The sequence below is a fragment of the Cebus imitator genome, unplaced genomic scaffold (genome assembly GCF_001604975.1).
Source record: "Cebus imitator isolate Cc_AM_T3 unplaced genomic scaffold, Cebus_imitator-1.0 Scaffold33, whole genome shotgun sequence".
Taxonomy (NCBI): Eukaryota; Metazoa; Chordata; class Mammalia; order Primates; family Cebidae; genus Cebus; species Cebus imitator.
In genome coordinates this window covers 603161-619141 of record NW_016107348.1, presented here as the reverse complement: position 1 = coordinate 619141, position 15981 = coordinate 603161, and the positions used below count along the sequence as shown (strand labels likewise).

Sequence of the window (15981 nt, the reverse complement as noted above, 5' to 3'; positions counted from 1 at the left end):
GGAAGAGGGTGAGGCAGCTCCCCAGTTCGTTGCTAGATCCAACCTGGCCAGTGAACCTTGAAAAAGCCAAACTCTCTTACCTTCACCATGGAAGCACAGAACAAAATGCCCCCTCCTAAAAACAGAAGTTCGACCAGATCCCTTCCTATGATTCTTCAAGAAGCATTGCATCATCAACCTCAGGCGTAAGCATTAATAAAGACCCTAAATAATAACAGAGACGAAACAGATCGCAAAGAGAGTTTTCCTTTATCCTCTTTAAAATGTAAATACTCCCAAGAGGAACCAACCAACATCATTACGGGTTAATGCCTATGTAGACAAACTAGGGCCAGGATATAAAGTAAGAAATAAGTAGGAAGGAAGGAAAGGTATCCTAGAGACGACTCCAAGGGTTGAGGGGAAACATCTGATTTTACCTTAAAATCATCCTAATTCGTTGACCTTTTGTGTTTTTTTTTTTTCTTCTTCTTTTTCTTTTATACTTGGCCCTGCTCAAGCAGGACCTCAAAAAAATTGGTTACTAACAACTGTTCCTCTCCACGGAAATCTGCAGTAAAAGACAAAATATGTATTTGTTCCGCACAGAAACCAGAGCTTGCGATGAGCTTCTGTGTCTCTGTCAGCCCTTTAGCATGACGTTAGGAACCCTCTGGGAACTGAGTCTTCTTCGAAGCCCGGGCTGCCACCTACAGACACGCACTTTCCAACGCCAGCACCCTGCCTGGAGCCGGCTCTCCCACCCGGGCCGCTCTGCGTCCGCGCCGCCCCGGCCGTGGGGGTCGGCAGGCCAAGTACACGACTCCGCGGAGAAACAGCCGTCGGAGTTCGGGGTGCGTCCCGCCATGACCCCGCCCCAGGGTCCTGCCCCTCGCCTCCAGCCCCCACCCGACGATCTTTAAGGTCCCCCGGGCGCGCCAGGCAGACCTGCAGCGACTCCGCAGGGACCGCGCTCCCGCGCTGCTGCTCCGGCCGCCCGGCAGCTCTGAGGATGGAGAGGAGGGCGCGAAGCTCCTCCAGGGAGGCCCGCGGGCGAGGTGGCAGCGCCCCGAACAAGGAGAACAAGAGGGCCAAGGCCGAGTGGGGCAGCGGAGGCCGCGGACGCCGGGAGGCTGGGCCCGAGCGGTCGGGCTCTGGACGGGCGGGGACCGCAGGGGAGCCCCGAGCGCCTGCCGCCACTGTGGTGGACGTGGATGAGGTCCGGGGCTCCGGCGAGGAGGGCACCGAGGTGGTGGCGCTGCTGGAGAGCGAGCGGCCAGAGGAAGGTACGGTCCGGCACTGTTATCTGCCGCCTTTCCAGGTGGTAACCAAGGGGTGTCAGATAAGGTGGAAAGGGTCATCCCACAAGACCCACTGAAGTCAGGGCAGACTGCTGGATGCTCAGGTTCCCAGGAACGGAAAGACGTTAAGAACCCAGCAGCCTCCTATAGTGAGCAAAGAACTTCAGGAGAAATACAAGTATCACTATATCCTGGTCTCGGGTCAGCCTTGGATGGGAGTGGGAGGGAGTGTGGTCCAGGTTGGGGACCAGTCAACATGGCAAAGGAGCCATGAAGTTGGTTTTTGTGGCCACGGAAGGGCACATGGGCACCTAATTTAAGTAAAAACGTGCACGAGTTGGTGGCTGTAGGCAGTTATGTGGCTTATTCTTCCCATGTCCCCACCCCTCAGTCTTACCTAAAAGCATTTTAAACTTCTGGGGAGATTATCATTCTTTCTGGAAAGCAGTCGCAGCAGAGCCAAGTGAAGAAGAGCCACACCTGAGTTTAAACCACAGCTCAGCCACTGCTAGCCATGTGATCATAGGAAGGACCTTAACCAGCTCTCATCTAACAGTGCCTGCCTCAGAGGGTAGTGGTGAGGATACAATGAGAAAAGGCATCCAAAGCACTCTGCACAAAGCCTGGAACAAAAACATACTCAATTCTAGCTGCATCCTTGCAAGCTGAGAGAGAGGGAAATTAAATCAAAGGAGGGAATGCAAAAAAAGGTGCCTCTTCTGCTTCTGCAGGAGAAACAATTCTTGGGAAAAATTTTATCTACTTCCAGTGTTTTTTATAATGAGTGGAAGAAAAAAAATGAGGACCACTTTAGTAGGATGACAAATGTTTAAAGAAATTAAATAAGGGATAGGGTGTTATATTGCTTTCTGCTGGCTATGAAGTTTTAACATTTCCTGGTTGCCAGCAATGCAGTACATGCTGGATCACTAAAAGCTACCATTTAAGGAAGATTTCTGCAGTTGGGGTGTAGTTTAAATGGGTTATGTTAATACTGTTTTGTCCAGTTGATGATACCCTTTCATCAGCCAGAAACCTCTGTTCAGTAAAGGTTTGCTGGGCTCAATGCTGAGGTTAGAGGGCTTGTAACTGTTAGGCAGCAGATCACACTGGTAGGGTAGGCAAGTAAGGGAGCCACCATTTATGAAACCCCTACTATGTGCCAGGCACACACTGGGTGTTTTGCTGAGTTATTTAATCCCTCACCATCCTCTTATCACAGATGAGGAAACATGCTCTGAGAAATTGTCACGTGTGCAAGTCCTGTTTCTGGGAAGTAGAGAAGGCATATTCTCAGAGTAAGACAGTCTGATTGAAATGCTCACCCTCGCTTGGTGCTGCCTCTCATTTCTGGTCATGGTCCTACTGGCCGTGGCCTTGGGCACCTTTGTGGGCCCAGTCACTCCAGCTACAGAGTAAGTAAAGCAGGAGATGCCAAGCAATGGGCAAGCAGTCCCACTATGGATGAAGTGACTTTGGCTGAGCCCTTGTGTGGGAGGTTTCCAAGGCTCACAGGGAACTCAGCACCACACTCCCAAAGGCAGGCTAGTTAAGATGGAAGAAATGAAAAAGCGCTTCACCTCACCAAAATGCTGGGGACTCTGAGATGATATTTAAAGGCTTTTCTTGCTTGACTAGTTAATGTTTGGCTATTTACTTAAACCAAACAAGTTGGATATTCAAGCAATTTACTCTAACAGAACAGTATTTTTTGGATAAAGCTTCAAGTTAGGCTTGAGTGTAGAAATTCGTTTTCTATGCATATCTCTTGCTACTGTATGAAGGAATTTTTGAGGCATTTTTTCACTTATAAAATGTAATTCTGTATGTGCATTTATTTTTACTTTCCATGGCTACCACTGGCAACTGAAAGATATTTATAAACTAATTAAAAATGGCAATGATACTGTTATTCATTGCCCTTGAAGAAGAATATTATAAAAATTAATATGTTGGTAGAGCAGCATTTCCCAGAGTAGTTTCCATGAGAAACAAGTTCCATAAAATATCAGTGAGTATTCCTTAGAGAAAATAGTACCTGGTCAAACGTGTGTAAACAAAGCTAAGAATGCTTTGAGATTCTCATAGCTTCAACATCGTGATGAGCACTGGGAACTCCAGGAATGGGACGTAGTGCTTAGTATCCTCTAAACTCATTTGCCCAGGAAATTCTTCTTTGGTGGAGCAACGTGTGGGATCAGTATTTTGTAGGATGGCCTCTGGAAACTGCCGTACTATGGTATTCAGTGCTAATTCTGTTTTTGTGCTGGTACAGCTTGCATATCTGTCCTCTTCTTCAAGTGATCGGCACATCAGTTTGGTGGTGACCTTTCTGGGCATGAAAATCAAATCAGATTTTCAGGCCTACTAATTCCTTATCCCCTTCATTCCCATCTCTTAAAAAAACAAGATTTTAGGCCAGGTGCCATAGCTCATACCTATAATCCCAGTACTTAAGAGGCTAAATGAGAGGATCATTTGAGGCTAGGTGTTTGAGACCAGCCTGGGCAACATAGTGAGACCCCATCTCTGCAAAAAAATTAATTAGCCAGGTATGGTGGCATGCACCTGTAGTCCCAGCTACTTGAGAGGCTAAGGTGGGGTGACTGGTTGAGCCCAGGAGGCTAAGGATGCAGAGAGCCGTGATCACATCACTGCACTGCAGCCTGGAGAGGGCAAGACCCTGCCTCAAAAGAAAGAAAGACGACAAGAAGGAAAGAGAGAGAGAGAAGAAAGAAAAAAAGGAAGGAAGGAAGGAAGGGAGGGACTGGGGGAGGGAGGGAGGAAGGAAAGAAAATAGACTTTTTACCATTTCCTAATTTTTAGTCACCTTCTAGTCCTCTGTGATCTTTTTAAACTGGCAAACAGAATTCCTTTGGTCAGTTTTCTAGTACCTGGAGGTTAAAATTCTTGAAATTTTCATAACTCTTACATTTAAATCATTTTCACCCTCCTTTCTTCCCACATTCAACTAATATTTATTAAGCACCTCCATGGTGCCAGGCATTATTCTAAGCCCTGAGGGCACAGTGTAAATAAGACAAGACCCCAAGAAGCGTGTGTTCTTAAGGCTGACTTTCCTTGATATTGTTTCATTTATCACCCAAGCATCCTGGATGTTGTGAACCGCAGTTCCTTATCGCTTTTTCTAAATCACATCAGTAGGTGAATTTTACCCCATATAGGTAATTTTCAAAGACTATCGAGATCAACACCTTGATGGAGGTGTTAAAATGGTGGAATTTTAGACATTAAGGCAGGTAATGGATGGGGAAGTTATTTCATGGAAGATAAGGCTCTGGACAGGTGGTTGGAACCACTTAAACCAAACCTGACACATGTAAAGTACCGCTCACTGCTTTATATGTATGTGTAATTTTATCCTTATGCCAAAGTGGGCGATACATCTCATGAACTAGTTATTTTGGGATAGTCATGAGATATTAGCATCCCCATTATACAGGGAAGAAACTGAGGTTTGTAAAGGCCATATGCCTTGCCTAAGGTTATCTGGATATGAAATGGTAGAGCCAGAACTAGAATCCAAACCTTCTTCCCAGATTCTGTGCCTGTTGCAGTATACCCCACTGCTCTTCTCTTATTTTATTTTTGAGACAAGGTCTAGCCCTGTCACCCAGGCTGGACTGCAGTGGCACAGTCATAGCTCACTACAGACTCAACCTCCCAGGCTCAATCTATCCTCCCACCTCAGCCTTTTGTGTAGCTGGGACTACAGGCATGCTCCACCATACCCAGCTAATTTTTAATTTTTTTGTACAGACAGGATCTCACTACATTGCCCAAGATGGTCTTGAACTCCTGGACTCAAGTGATCCTCTCATCTCAGCCTCCCAAAGTGCTGGGATTACAGGCATGAATCACTGTACCTGATCCCCACTACCTTTCCAGGGCCCTGCTCCTCCCCGGGCCCTATGAACTCTGACCACTCTGATTTGACTTATATTTCCAGCAAAGTCTCCAAGTTGCTCTGACTCCAATACCAAGGACTGGACCAACAGATGCTAATCAGTGAGTATGGTGAAGTTTCAATATAATTATTCTTTTGCTTTAATTTTTTTTAAGGTACCAAATCCTCTGGCTTAGGGGCCTGTGAGTGGCTTCTTGTCTTCATTTCTCTGCTCTTCGTCATCATGACCTTCCCTTTTTCCATCTGGTTCTGCATAAAGGTGAGATTCCACGAGAACCCAGTAGGTAATTTCCTGATGCCTCTCACTGACCACACCACGCCCATTCTCACCTCTGTGTTCTGGTACTATTCTTGCCCGTGTGGAATGCCCTCACCCCTGACTCACCTTCCAGGATAGCTCATACTCCTCCAAGACCTTGCTCAAATGTAAACAGGAAGCCTTCCTTGACTCCCCCAGACTGCCATTCCCTTCCTGGTGCTCCCGAGTCACTCTGCTTTCACTTGCTCTAGCACTTACCACGTGTATTATATTGGCTATGTTTGTTTCATCTGCATTCTGTGACCAGAATGGATCATGACATCCACTCCACTAAAAAATTCTCAGGCAGCTTCTGTAGCCCATGAGTCATGATTGTCTCTGGCCCACAGGTGGTTGTAGATGCCTGTCCCTGAGGTAAATGAAGACCTGTGTCACTTCTGGAAGCACGTGCCAAGATGGAATTAGAAGAGCAAGAGATTTATTGGGAGATAATGCCTGTGAAAGATTAGTGGGAAAGAAAACAAGAGTAGTCAGGAGAAGCCTTCAGACAGTGATGCAGGCCTGACACTTATGATATGAGAAGGGGAAGAAAGGATTGGGCAGAGAGAGCCTCTGACTGTGGTGCTGCTCCAAGAAAGCCTTGGCCAGCCCAAAAGGGAACTCTAGAGCAAGGTTTGCTTCAAAAGACTCCCATAATGGGCAGAAACAGCATGGCCCTAGTACTCCTGCCATCTCCGTCACTGGCTGCAGCTGCAGGGAAGACTGCGTCCTTGGCTGAAGCAGTACACGTGCTGCTGGGGCTGCTGTTGGGTTGTACTCACAGCAGGCAGCGGCTTCTTCCCCCTCTTCATCTTTCCCTCCCCATTTTCCTCCCCAAAATACAGTTTGGTATTTTGTGTTTTTGTTTTCATTTATCTCAAAGTATTTTCTCATTTTCCATGTGCTTTCTTCTTTAACCTATTGGTTAGAGTGTGTTGTTTACTTTCCACTTATTTGTGAATTTCTCAAATTTCCTTCGGTTACTGATTTCTAGTTTAACTTCATTGTAATAAGAGAATATACTTTATATGATTTCAATCCTTTTAAATTTGTTTAACTTAGTTTTATGGCCTAGCATAGTATCTTTCCTGGAGACGATGTTTCATGTATGCTGGAAAAGAATGTGTACTGTGCTGTCATGGGGTAGAGATGTTTGTTAGGTCTGTTTGTTGATAGTGTTGGTCACGTCTTCTATGTCTGTCTAGTTCCATCCATTGTTTAAAGTGGGGTATTGAAGTCTCCAACTGCCGCTACTGAACTGTCTATTTCTACTTTGAATTATTTTGGTCTTTTTCCTCATGCAAATTTTGGTACTGTTTTTAGGTGTACCTATGCTTATCGCTGTTACACTTTCCTAATGCGTTGATGCTTTTATCATTATACAGTGTCTCCATTTCTTGCTAGTAACATGTTTGCTTGTTTTGAAGTCCATTTTCTCTGGTGTTAGGATAGCCACTCCCACTCTCCTTTAGTTACTGTTCGTATGGTATGTCTTTTTCCATCTTTTACTTTTAGTCTATTCATATCTTTGAATATAAAGTGTGTCTTCTATAGATAGTATATAGTTGGCAGCAGGCTCTTCTTGAAGGGTGACCTGAGCACCTGCATGACTGCCACAAGATTCAACACTGACTCAGCCACAGTTTTGGGGAAAGGCTTTTAGGTCTGGTCACTGAAGATGGAAAGCCCTAAGAAGCCAATTAGGGAGAGGAAAGAAAAGCAGACCCAGGCAGTTATATTTGAGCAAGGTCTTGAAGAAGTAAGCCTCCCCTTCATCTCTGGGAAGAATTTGTTTCTTCCAATAAAAGCAGGTAAGAAGTAATGCTAGGGAACCAAGCAATTGGGAATTTCTGGGCATGCTCTAAGAACCATATACAGTCATTCATTCTCATTGTTTCAAGCAAGGCAGTGTTCTGGCCTCATGAAATTGTAAACCCCATGAAGGCAAACAAAACATGATTCCCAACCTCAAAGGACTTACAGTGGGTTAGCAGAGCCTGTAATCTCAGGTACTCAGGAGGCTGTGGCAGGAGAATCATTTGAACCTGGGAGGTGGAGGTTGCTGTGAGCTGAGATCACACCATTGCACTCCAGCCTGGGCAACAAGAGTGAAGCTCCATCTCAAAAAAAATTATAACTGGCCAGGTGTGGTGACTCACACCTGTAATCCCAGCACTTTGGGAGGCTTAGATGGGTGGATCACCTGAGGTCAGGAGTTCAAGACCAGCCTGGCCAACATGGCGAAACCTCATCTCTACTAAAAATACAAAAAATTAGCTGGATGTGGTGGCTCAGGTCTGTAATCCCAGCCACTCAGGAGGCTGAGGCAGGAGAGTTGCTTCAACCTGGGAGGCAGAGGTTGCAGTGAGCCAAGATCATGCCACTGCACTCCAGCCTGGGTAACAAGAGTGAAACTTCATCTCAAAACAAAACAAAACAAATCCAATTGAATCATTTTGAAGCAGCACTCTGAAACAAAATATCACAAGTGGTATTAAAATGTATTCCCTCTTTGTGTTAAATAGCTAATGAATGATACATATAAAAGCTAGTAATGCAGAAATCACAGTAAAACACAAGATTTAACATGCCTTGGTAAGATTAATTTAGGAAAAGTTGGCCATGGTTTTTTTAGATAATCATAAGTCTTTAATCAAAATTCTGTCCATGGGTTCATAAATTAACATGGTTAATATATTTTTTCATTGGTTTCTGAAATTTTATACTTACTAAATATAGATTTGGGAAACTTAAGTATTAATAGAAATTTTTATTGGTTCTCAAGACAAAAAATTTCTGATATCTAGGATCATTCTTATGCCAAGGCCTTTTGAAGACTTTATTTTTCTTTCTGGGAGTGATTTGAAAGGATTAAATTTCTCTTTAGGTTGTACAAGAGCATGAGAGAGTAATTATATTCCGACTGGGACATCTGCTTCCTGGAAGAGCCAAAGGCCCTGGTAAAAAACACTTTTTTTTTTTTTTTTTAAATACCTCCCTCTTGACTTGCTTATTTCTTCAACCCATGCAGCTTTGTAATATGGACCTCTGAATACACGAAGCAACTTGATTCATGATATCTGCATTTTCCAGATATGATATCTGCATATCAGTTACTTACAATATAGGTTATTAAGAAATTCTTCAGAGACCATTATTACTAGGTCATAGGTAGCCAAGAGAGAGAACTGGTATGGAGAGCCCACATGCCAGGGCCAATGGCTGGGGACTGGTTTGAGTACAATATATATATGGCCAGAGTCCTGTGAATTCTCAGAGAAAAGCTGAGCTAGTTCCCAATCCAGGTGCTCAGATCCAGTCATGGGAGGGAGATAGGCAAAATTCAGCATCCAAATAACAAATCCATCTTCAGTTGGAGGGATTTATAAAACACAGATTAAGCATTTCTTGTGTCTCAAACCCTGTGCTAACTGCCAAGGATACTTTTTACTTGGATAAATAAGACATGGTCTCTGATCTCAGAACCTTAAGATCTAGTGGAGTTGATGTCCAGAGGTCCAAGCTCTTTATGGGAGATGGATAGAAGTATGGTCAGTCTGAAAAGTTTAGTAGTGGAAGTTTGGAAATCTAAGTCAGCCAGGAAGGTGTGAGTCCCGCTGTGTATACATTGGAGAGGGTCTCAGTTCCAGGCCATGCCCGCAGAGAACAGACTAGGGACAAATATCAGAGTATGAAGATTCAGAATGAATAGACGAGTCCACACAAAAGTAGAAACAGACCCTGTAGTTCCAGGACAAATAATGTCTTGCTCTGACCCTGGTTTTTAGGAACCTTCTCAATTGGCACTGAGGAAGACTAGCAGAGCTGGGCTGCTCTCCAGATAGATCCTGGGCTCTGTGAGGTGCTGCTTGTTTCAACAAAGCTTTGGCTCTTGCAGGAGTCCACAACATCCAATGGGCTCTCATAAAATATCAATAAATCAATTTATAAATGTTTTCTGCACATTGATCCTATATATTATATTGGGTGGGTGAGGACTAACTAGCCAGCCAGAAAGCTGGTATCATGATAATTGCTATTCTGATTACTTCTGGGGCTCACATTCTAAGAAAAATGACATAGAGGTTGCTGGCTCTAAAGTTTGACACCTGGGTACACTCATGGACTCAAAAACTATTTTAGAGAGTACCTAAAAGGCACTAAGTCAGACACTAAGGCTAACAGTAGTGCCTAGGACACTACGGAGGGAGTTCAATTCTGGTGAAAGGACAGATATGCAAATGAGATCTGGGGAGGCCAGCACCATGACTAAAGGGACCACACAGCCCAGTTTGCTGGGGATCATCCCTGTTTATACCTATCGTCCTGGAGCAAATTTTAATAGTGCTCTCCTTTGACCCTCAGGTGGAGGCAGGGTGGGATGGGCCAATGCTCTGTAATTAAAGGCTAAGGAAAGCAATGTAGTATGCAGTCTGACCCAAAAAGGTGAAACCCAAATAGCCTTCATGCTAGCTATTATCTGTCACCTCCCCCTCCCCCTCCCCCTCTTCTAGGTCTCTTCTTTTTTTTGCCCTGCCTGGATACCTACCACAAGGTTGACCTTCGTCTCCAAACTCTGGAGATACCTTTTCATGAGGTAAGCCAAATGATGGCCTTTGCTTTCTCTATACATTTTCTGTGGTCTACCTGCCATGAACAAAATGATTATTTATGCTCAAAAATAGGAAAGAAAAATAATGATATGGGCTATATCAGAACTTAAAACTTTTGTGCATCAAAGGACACAATTAACAGAGTGCAAAGGCAGTCTAGGGAATGGGAGAAGATATTTGCAAATCATATATCTCATAAAGGGTTACTATCCAAGATATATAAAGAACTCATACACATCAACAACAAAAAAGTAAACAACCTGATTTAAAAATGGGCAAAGAACTTTGCGGTGGTTAACCTTATGTGTCAGCTTTGCTAGGCCATGACCATTTGGCCTATATTTGGCCAAACACATCTGGATGTTATTGTGAGGGTATTTTTTTTTTTAGTTCGGATTAACATTTAAATCAGTAGATTCTGAGTAAAGCAGATTTCACTCCCTAATGCGGGGTGGGCCTCATCCAGTTGAAGGGCTCCAGAAAAAAAGTGACCTCCCTTTGAGGAGGAGGGAATTCTGCCAGTAGAAAAGATGAACGCTTGGCCAGGTGTGGTGGCTCACGCCTATAATCCCAGCACCTTGGGAGGCCAAACGGGACAGATCATGAGGTCAGGAGTTCGAGACCAGCCAGACCAACATGGTGAAAACCTGTCTCTATTAAAAATACAAAAATTAGCCGGGTGTGGTGGCATGTGCCTGTAATCCCAGCTACTTAGGAGGCTGAGGCAAGAGAATCGCTTGAACCCAGGAGGTGGAGGTTGCAGTGGGCCGATATCACGCCACTGCACTCCAGTGCGGGTGACAGAGCAGACTCTGTCTCAAAAAGAAAAGATCAACTCTTCTCTGGGTCTTCAGCCTGAAGATTTTAGACATGCTAGCTTCCACAAGCACATGAGCTAATTCATTAAATCAATATTTTTTTCTCTCCACACCCCAACATATGTGTGTGTGTGTGTGTGTGTGTGCATGCATATATTTGTATGGTGAAACCCAAACACACACATACACATTATATAGTTTTTCTAGAGAACCCTAATACAGACTTGAGCAGACATTTCTAAAAAGATGACAAAAAAGATGAAGATATATAAATGGGCAACAAGCATATGAAAAGATACTCAGCATCACTACATTCGGAAAATACAAATCAATATCCCAATATATCACTTTACACTCATTAACATGGCTACTGCTTTTTTAAAAACCCAGAAAATATCAAGCGTTGAAGAGGATGTAGAGAAATTGGAAGGAACCCTTGTGCACTGTTGGTAGGAATGTAAAATGGTACAGCCACTGTAGAAAACAGTATAGCAGCTCCTCAAAAAATTAAGACTAGAATTACTGTATGACCCAGCAATTCCATTTCTGTATACATACCTAAAAGAATCGAAAGCAGGGTCTTGAAGAAATATTTGCATACCTGTGTTCGTAAGAGCATTATTCACAATAGCCAAAAGGTAGAAACAACCCAAGTCTCTATTGATGGCTGAAGAGACAAATAAAATGTGATATAAAACCTACAGTGGAATATTATTCAGCCTTAAAAAAAGAAAGGAAATTCTGACATTCTACAACATGGATGAATCTTGAGGACATTATGCTAAGTGAAATAAACCAGTCACACAAAAAAACAAATACTGTATGATCCTACTTACGTGAGGAACCTAGAGTAGTCAAATTCATAGAGACTAAAAGTAGTATGGTGGTTACCAGGGATTGAGGAGAAGAAGAAATTGAAGAGTTATTGTTTAATGGGTACAGAGTCTCAGTTTTACAAGATAAAAAGTATGGAGATGGATGGTAGTGATAGTTGCACAATATTATGAGTACATTCAGTATCACTGAACTATACACTGAAAAGATGGCTAAGATGGCAAGTTTTATAGTGTATTTTAACACAATAAACAAAATTGGGGGAAAAAACTCACCCCAATCCTGTTACCCATCATTAATGGTTGATATTTTGAAGTATATCCTTTCAGACTTTTCTATGTATGTGGTTATATTTACAGATGGGTAAATATCATACCACATGTATGATTTTATAACGTGTCTTTCTTAACCCAACAATATATTGTGATCGTCTTTTCATATATTAGCTAAATGCCTCTACCCCTTTATTTTAAATGGACACACAACATTTCATTTAATGGCTGTATCACAGTTTACTCAACCAATTCCCTACTGTTGATGTTAAATTCTTTCCAATTTGTATTCCAATTAGCAATACTGTGAATAACATCCTTATAGTTAAATCCATATGTCCTTAAGATAAATATAAAAATGGAAATGTTAAGATCATACCTCTTTCTAGAGCTTATGATGTATATCATCAAAGCATCCCCTAGTGTACACTCTAGCAAGCAATACATTACAGTGCCTGCTTCCCAGAACATGCTTCTCTTTTAGCCGATTTTTCTTTTTGGTATGAGTTTAGAAAGACCTGGTTTAGGGAGGTGGAGGTTGCAGTGAGCCAAGATTGCACCACTGCACTCCAGCCTGGGTGACAGAGGGAGACTCCGTCTCAAAAAAAAAAAAAAAAAAAAAAAAAGAGACCTGGTTTAGAATCAACTGAATGTCTTCGTACAAGAAAATTGTTTCTGATTTTTTTACAAAAGGATTTACCACAGAATTCTTTTAAGTTGTGAGTTCTTTCATCATGTATTTCATAAAAATTTCATAGTTTTCAAAAACATGTCTATTTTAAAGAAAGGGTAGGCCAACTCTCTTTTTCTCTTGCTGAGAAAATTCCCTTTGAACACATTTAGGTCCTCCACCCCTATATAGGAAAGGAGCCCAAGAATCAAGCCTGTCATCCAAACTGTTTTCTGCCTAGATCGTGACCAAAGACATGTTTATAATGGAGATAGATGCCATTTGCTACTACCGAATGGAAAATGCCTCTCTTCTCCTAAGGAGTCTTGCTCGTGTATCTAAAGCTGTGCAATTCCTTGTACAAACCACCATGAAGCGTCTCCTAGCACATCGATCCCTCACTGAAATTCTTCTAGAGAGGAAGAGCATCGCCCAAGATGCAAAGGTACTTAGATATGTACCAATATGTTCAATATGTTGAAATATGTATCTTTTATTCATTTGTTCATCCCTTAGGGACCATCCCTTTGGGAGCTTATAGCTAGTTAGGAAGTGGCCAAATTGACTCTGAGTCAATTATATTTATCAGTGTGGTGCTTGTTAGTCATTGCCACAGTTTTTGCTGTCAAACCTATGCCAGTGACTTTAAATTCATCGCGAAGTACTCACATTGTATTAAGTATTGAGAATGATTGCTGGCAGGAACGGTGGGGTTGGTGCTACACAAAGATGATAAGGCATGTTTCCCAGGAGCTTACCATCTACCTGAGGAAACAAGCATAATGAGTGCCAAGTTAAATAGGAAGTTCACATAAGCATTTCAGATAACAAGAGCTAAGAGGTCACAGACCTTCACATGATGAATTACCAAACCCATTGTCTAGACTTAATCAGTTTGGAATTAGAGGAGGGGAAACAGCAAGAACTGCTTCACAAGCAGCTCCCTCTAGTCCACAGGCAACAACCTCAGCGAGCTCATCCACGGCCAGGGTCGGTGGCTTTGATGCTTACCAAGGCAGGTTAGCAAACGATATTCAGAGAAGTGAAAAGACAGCAGGCAGCTGGCCAGTGGAGTGGCAATTACCACCAGCAATGGATCCTGTCACTGAGGCCGTGGGGACACCTAGGCCCAGAACTGGGTTAGGAGGTTGTGAATCATGTCTAGTTGGAAGGAGGACCTCAAACAGAGGGACCCCAAGAACCAAAGGCGCTGGTAGTAATTGTGCTTTATGGGATGTCCCCCTTCACCCTCCCTTCCTTATTCATCCTTCTCCTCTCAAGGATAAAGCCCAGACACTTGACATTCAAGCTTGCCCTTGTTACACTGATTATAATGTATAAACAAATGTTCCTTCACTTATAAACCCATCATAAAGCAAAAAATATCGTTAAGTCAAAAATGCATGTATCCTAATAAACCCATGATAAAAGTCAAAAATTGTCAAATCATCACAAGTGGGGGACCATCTGTCTAAGACATTAGTTTTCCCAGACTGTGTCCTCCATAGCAGCAGAGGCTGTATTTTATCCATTTCTTGGTCCTCAGCACAGGCTTGTCACACAGCAGGTAGATAATGTTTTTTGGATAAATGAATAAATGACCCAGCTGTTGTAGTCTCACCTCTTGCCATCCTTCTCCCACTGAATCTAATACTCCAGCCTACTTTAGCTTCTGTCCAGCATTCAGTACTTTTGTGCTCCCATTGCCTCCTCTTGGGCTGGATCCTCTGCCTGGAATACTTCTCTTTCCTGCACAGGCAAGATTTTATTTGTCCTTTAAGAAGCCACCTATTCTGTGATGTCTTTATCAATATTCCTTATTCTCACCCATACGCCCAAATTAGTCTTCTCAGGGTTCTCAATGTACTACGCTTACTATTTGCCTAACCACTAAAAAATAACCTGAAAATAAGTGTAAAAAGAAGAGTTTGGGTCAACATGGAGAGCTCCATGCCCTGCCCCTCCTTTCCAGAATCCATAGTCCATTTTCTTCCCTCTCCCTTTTCCAACTTCAATCAATGGGGTGTATGGGACTGGGAAGCAGGGGGAAACTGGAGCCACCAGCATCAGTTGTAGAAGTGAAAACATCCTATAAGTGAAAGACATTTGGAAGAGAGACTACAGACTGGTTCTCAACGCAGTGCATTTTAAAACAGATTTTTAAAATATATCTGTATTAGTTCCTATTACTTCTGTAACAAACTACCACAAACTTGGTGGCTTGAAGCCAAACAAAAATTATTCTCTTAGTTTTGAAGGCAAGAGTTCAAAATCAGTTTCACTGCGCTAGAGTCCAGGTGTCAGCCAGACCAATTCCTTCTGGAGGTTCTGAGAGGAGAATCCGTTTCCTTGCCTTTTCCAGTATCTGGGGGCTGCCTGCATTTCTCAGCTCGTGGCACCTTCCTCCATCTTTAGAGAGCATCACTCTGATCCCTGCCTCCATCATCACATCACCTTCTCCTCTTCTGTGGTCCAATCGCCGTTTGCCTCCCTCTTACAAGAACGCCTATAATTACATTTAGGGCCACATGGATAATCCAGGATACTATCCCCATCTCAAGAGCCCTTAACTATCACACCAGCAAAATCCCTCCTGGGGTAACATTCACAGATCCAGGGATTAGGACATGGGTTGTCTTTGGGGACCATTATTCAGCATACCGCACCATCTTCAATTCCACAGATATTTATTGGGTGGCACTATGAAAGTTAAATAACTCTTTGCAAGGCACTGTGAAGTTAAATAAAACAGGCAAATGATGTCCTTTCGAAGGGAATGTCCTTCCTTAGTAGAGAACAATGGCCGTCAGGGCATAGGCATGCTCTCCTCCCACCTGGGGGCTCTCACTGACATCTCAACTCTTCTCTCCACAGGTTGCCTTGGATTCAGTGACCTGTATTTGGGGAATTAAAGTGGAGAGAATAGAAATGTGGGTAGGAAATTAACTAGGAAGAACAGTATGATAAAGGAAAATATTCTGGTTTCATATTAAATTTTTCATTTGAAAAATTATTTTCATTGAGTACTACAGCCACATCAGCATAACTCTGTAAAAAAGAAAAAATTACCCAATATCTTATAGCCATAACACAACCAATATAACATTTGGACAAATTACTCTGATTATTTTTTCCCTATGCATCTAAAAAATTATTTTATATAAAATTTACATGAAATTTCCCATTTTAGGCCAGGTGCAGTGGCTCAGATCTGTAATCCCAGTACTTTGGGAGGCCAAGACAGGTGGATCACTTGAGGTCAGGAGTT

At 42.9% G+C, this 15981-nt stretch overlaps 1 protein-coding gene, 1 long non-coding RNA gene and 1 other non-coding gene across 4 annotated transcripts in view; 1 reads left to right on the top strand and 2 right to left on the bottom strand.

The window, feature by feature from the left end:
* Positions 1–487: 487 nt before the first annotated feature.
* Positions 488–600, bottom strand: LOC119470544. Its single transcript, XR_005199454.1, has one exon. It is a non-coding gene; the product is annotated as a U5 spliceosomal RNA (small nuclear RNA).
* A 327-nt stretch (positions 601–927) lies between these two features.
* Positions 928–15981, top strand: part of NPHS2 (NPHS2 stomatin family member, podocin) — an 18546-nt gene continuing 3492 nt past the window's right edge. The window contains exons 1-6 of one of the 2 annotated variants that reach the window (XM_017524429.1): positions 928–1265; positions 5364–5467; positions 8394–8466; positions 10021–10103; positions 12955–13158; positions 15588–15643. In XM_017524429.1, the coding sequence (XP_017379918.1) occupies positions 992–1265; positions 5364–5467; positions 8394–8466; positions 10021–10103; positions 12955–13158; positions 15588–15643 (794 nt within the window). In that variant the 5' untranslated portion in view covers positions 928–991. The remainder of the gene's footprint in view (positions 1266–5363; positions 5468–8393; positions 8467–10020; positions 10104–12954; positions 13159–15587; positions 15644–15981) is intronic. The other variant, XM_017524430.1, reaches the window with a different exon arrangement.
* On the bottom strand, positions 3098–7522 carry LOC108301305. Its single transcript, XR_001823804.2, has 3 exons — positions 7488–7522; positions 5726–5876; positions 3098–3612 (listed from the first exon to the last, which is right to left on the bottom strand). It is a non-coding gene; the product is annotated as an uncharacterized LOC108301305 (long non-coding RNA).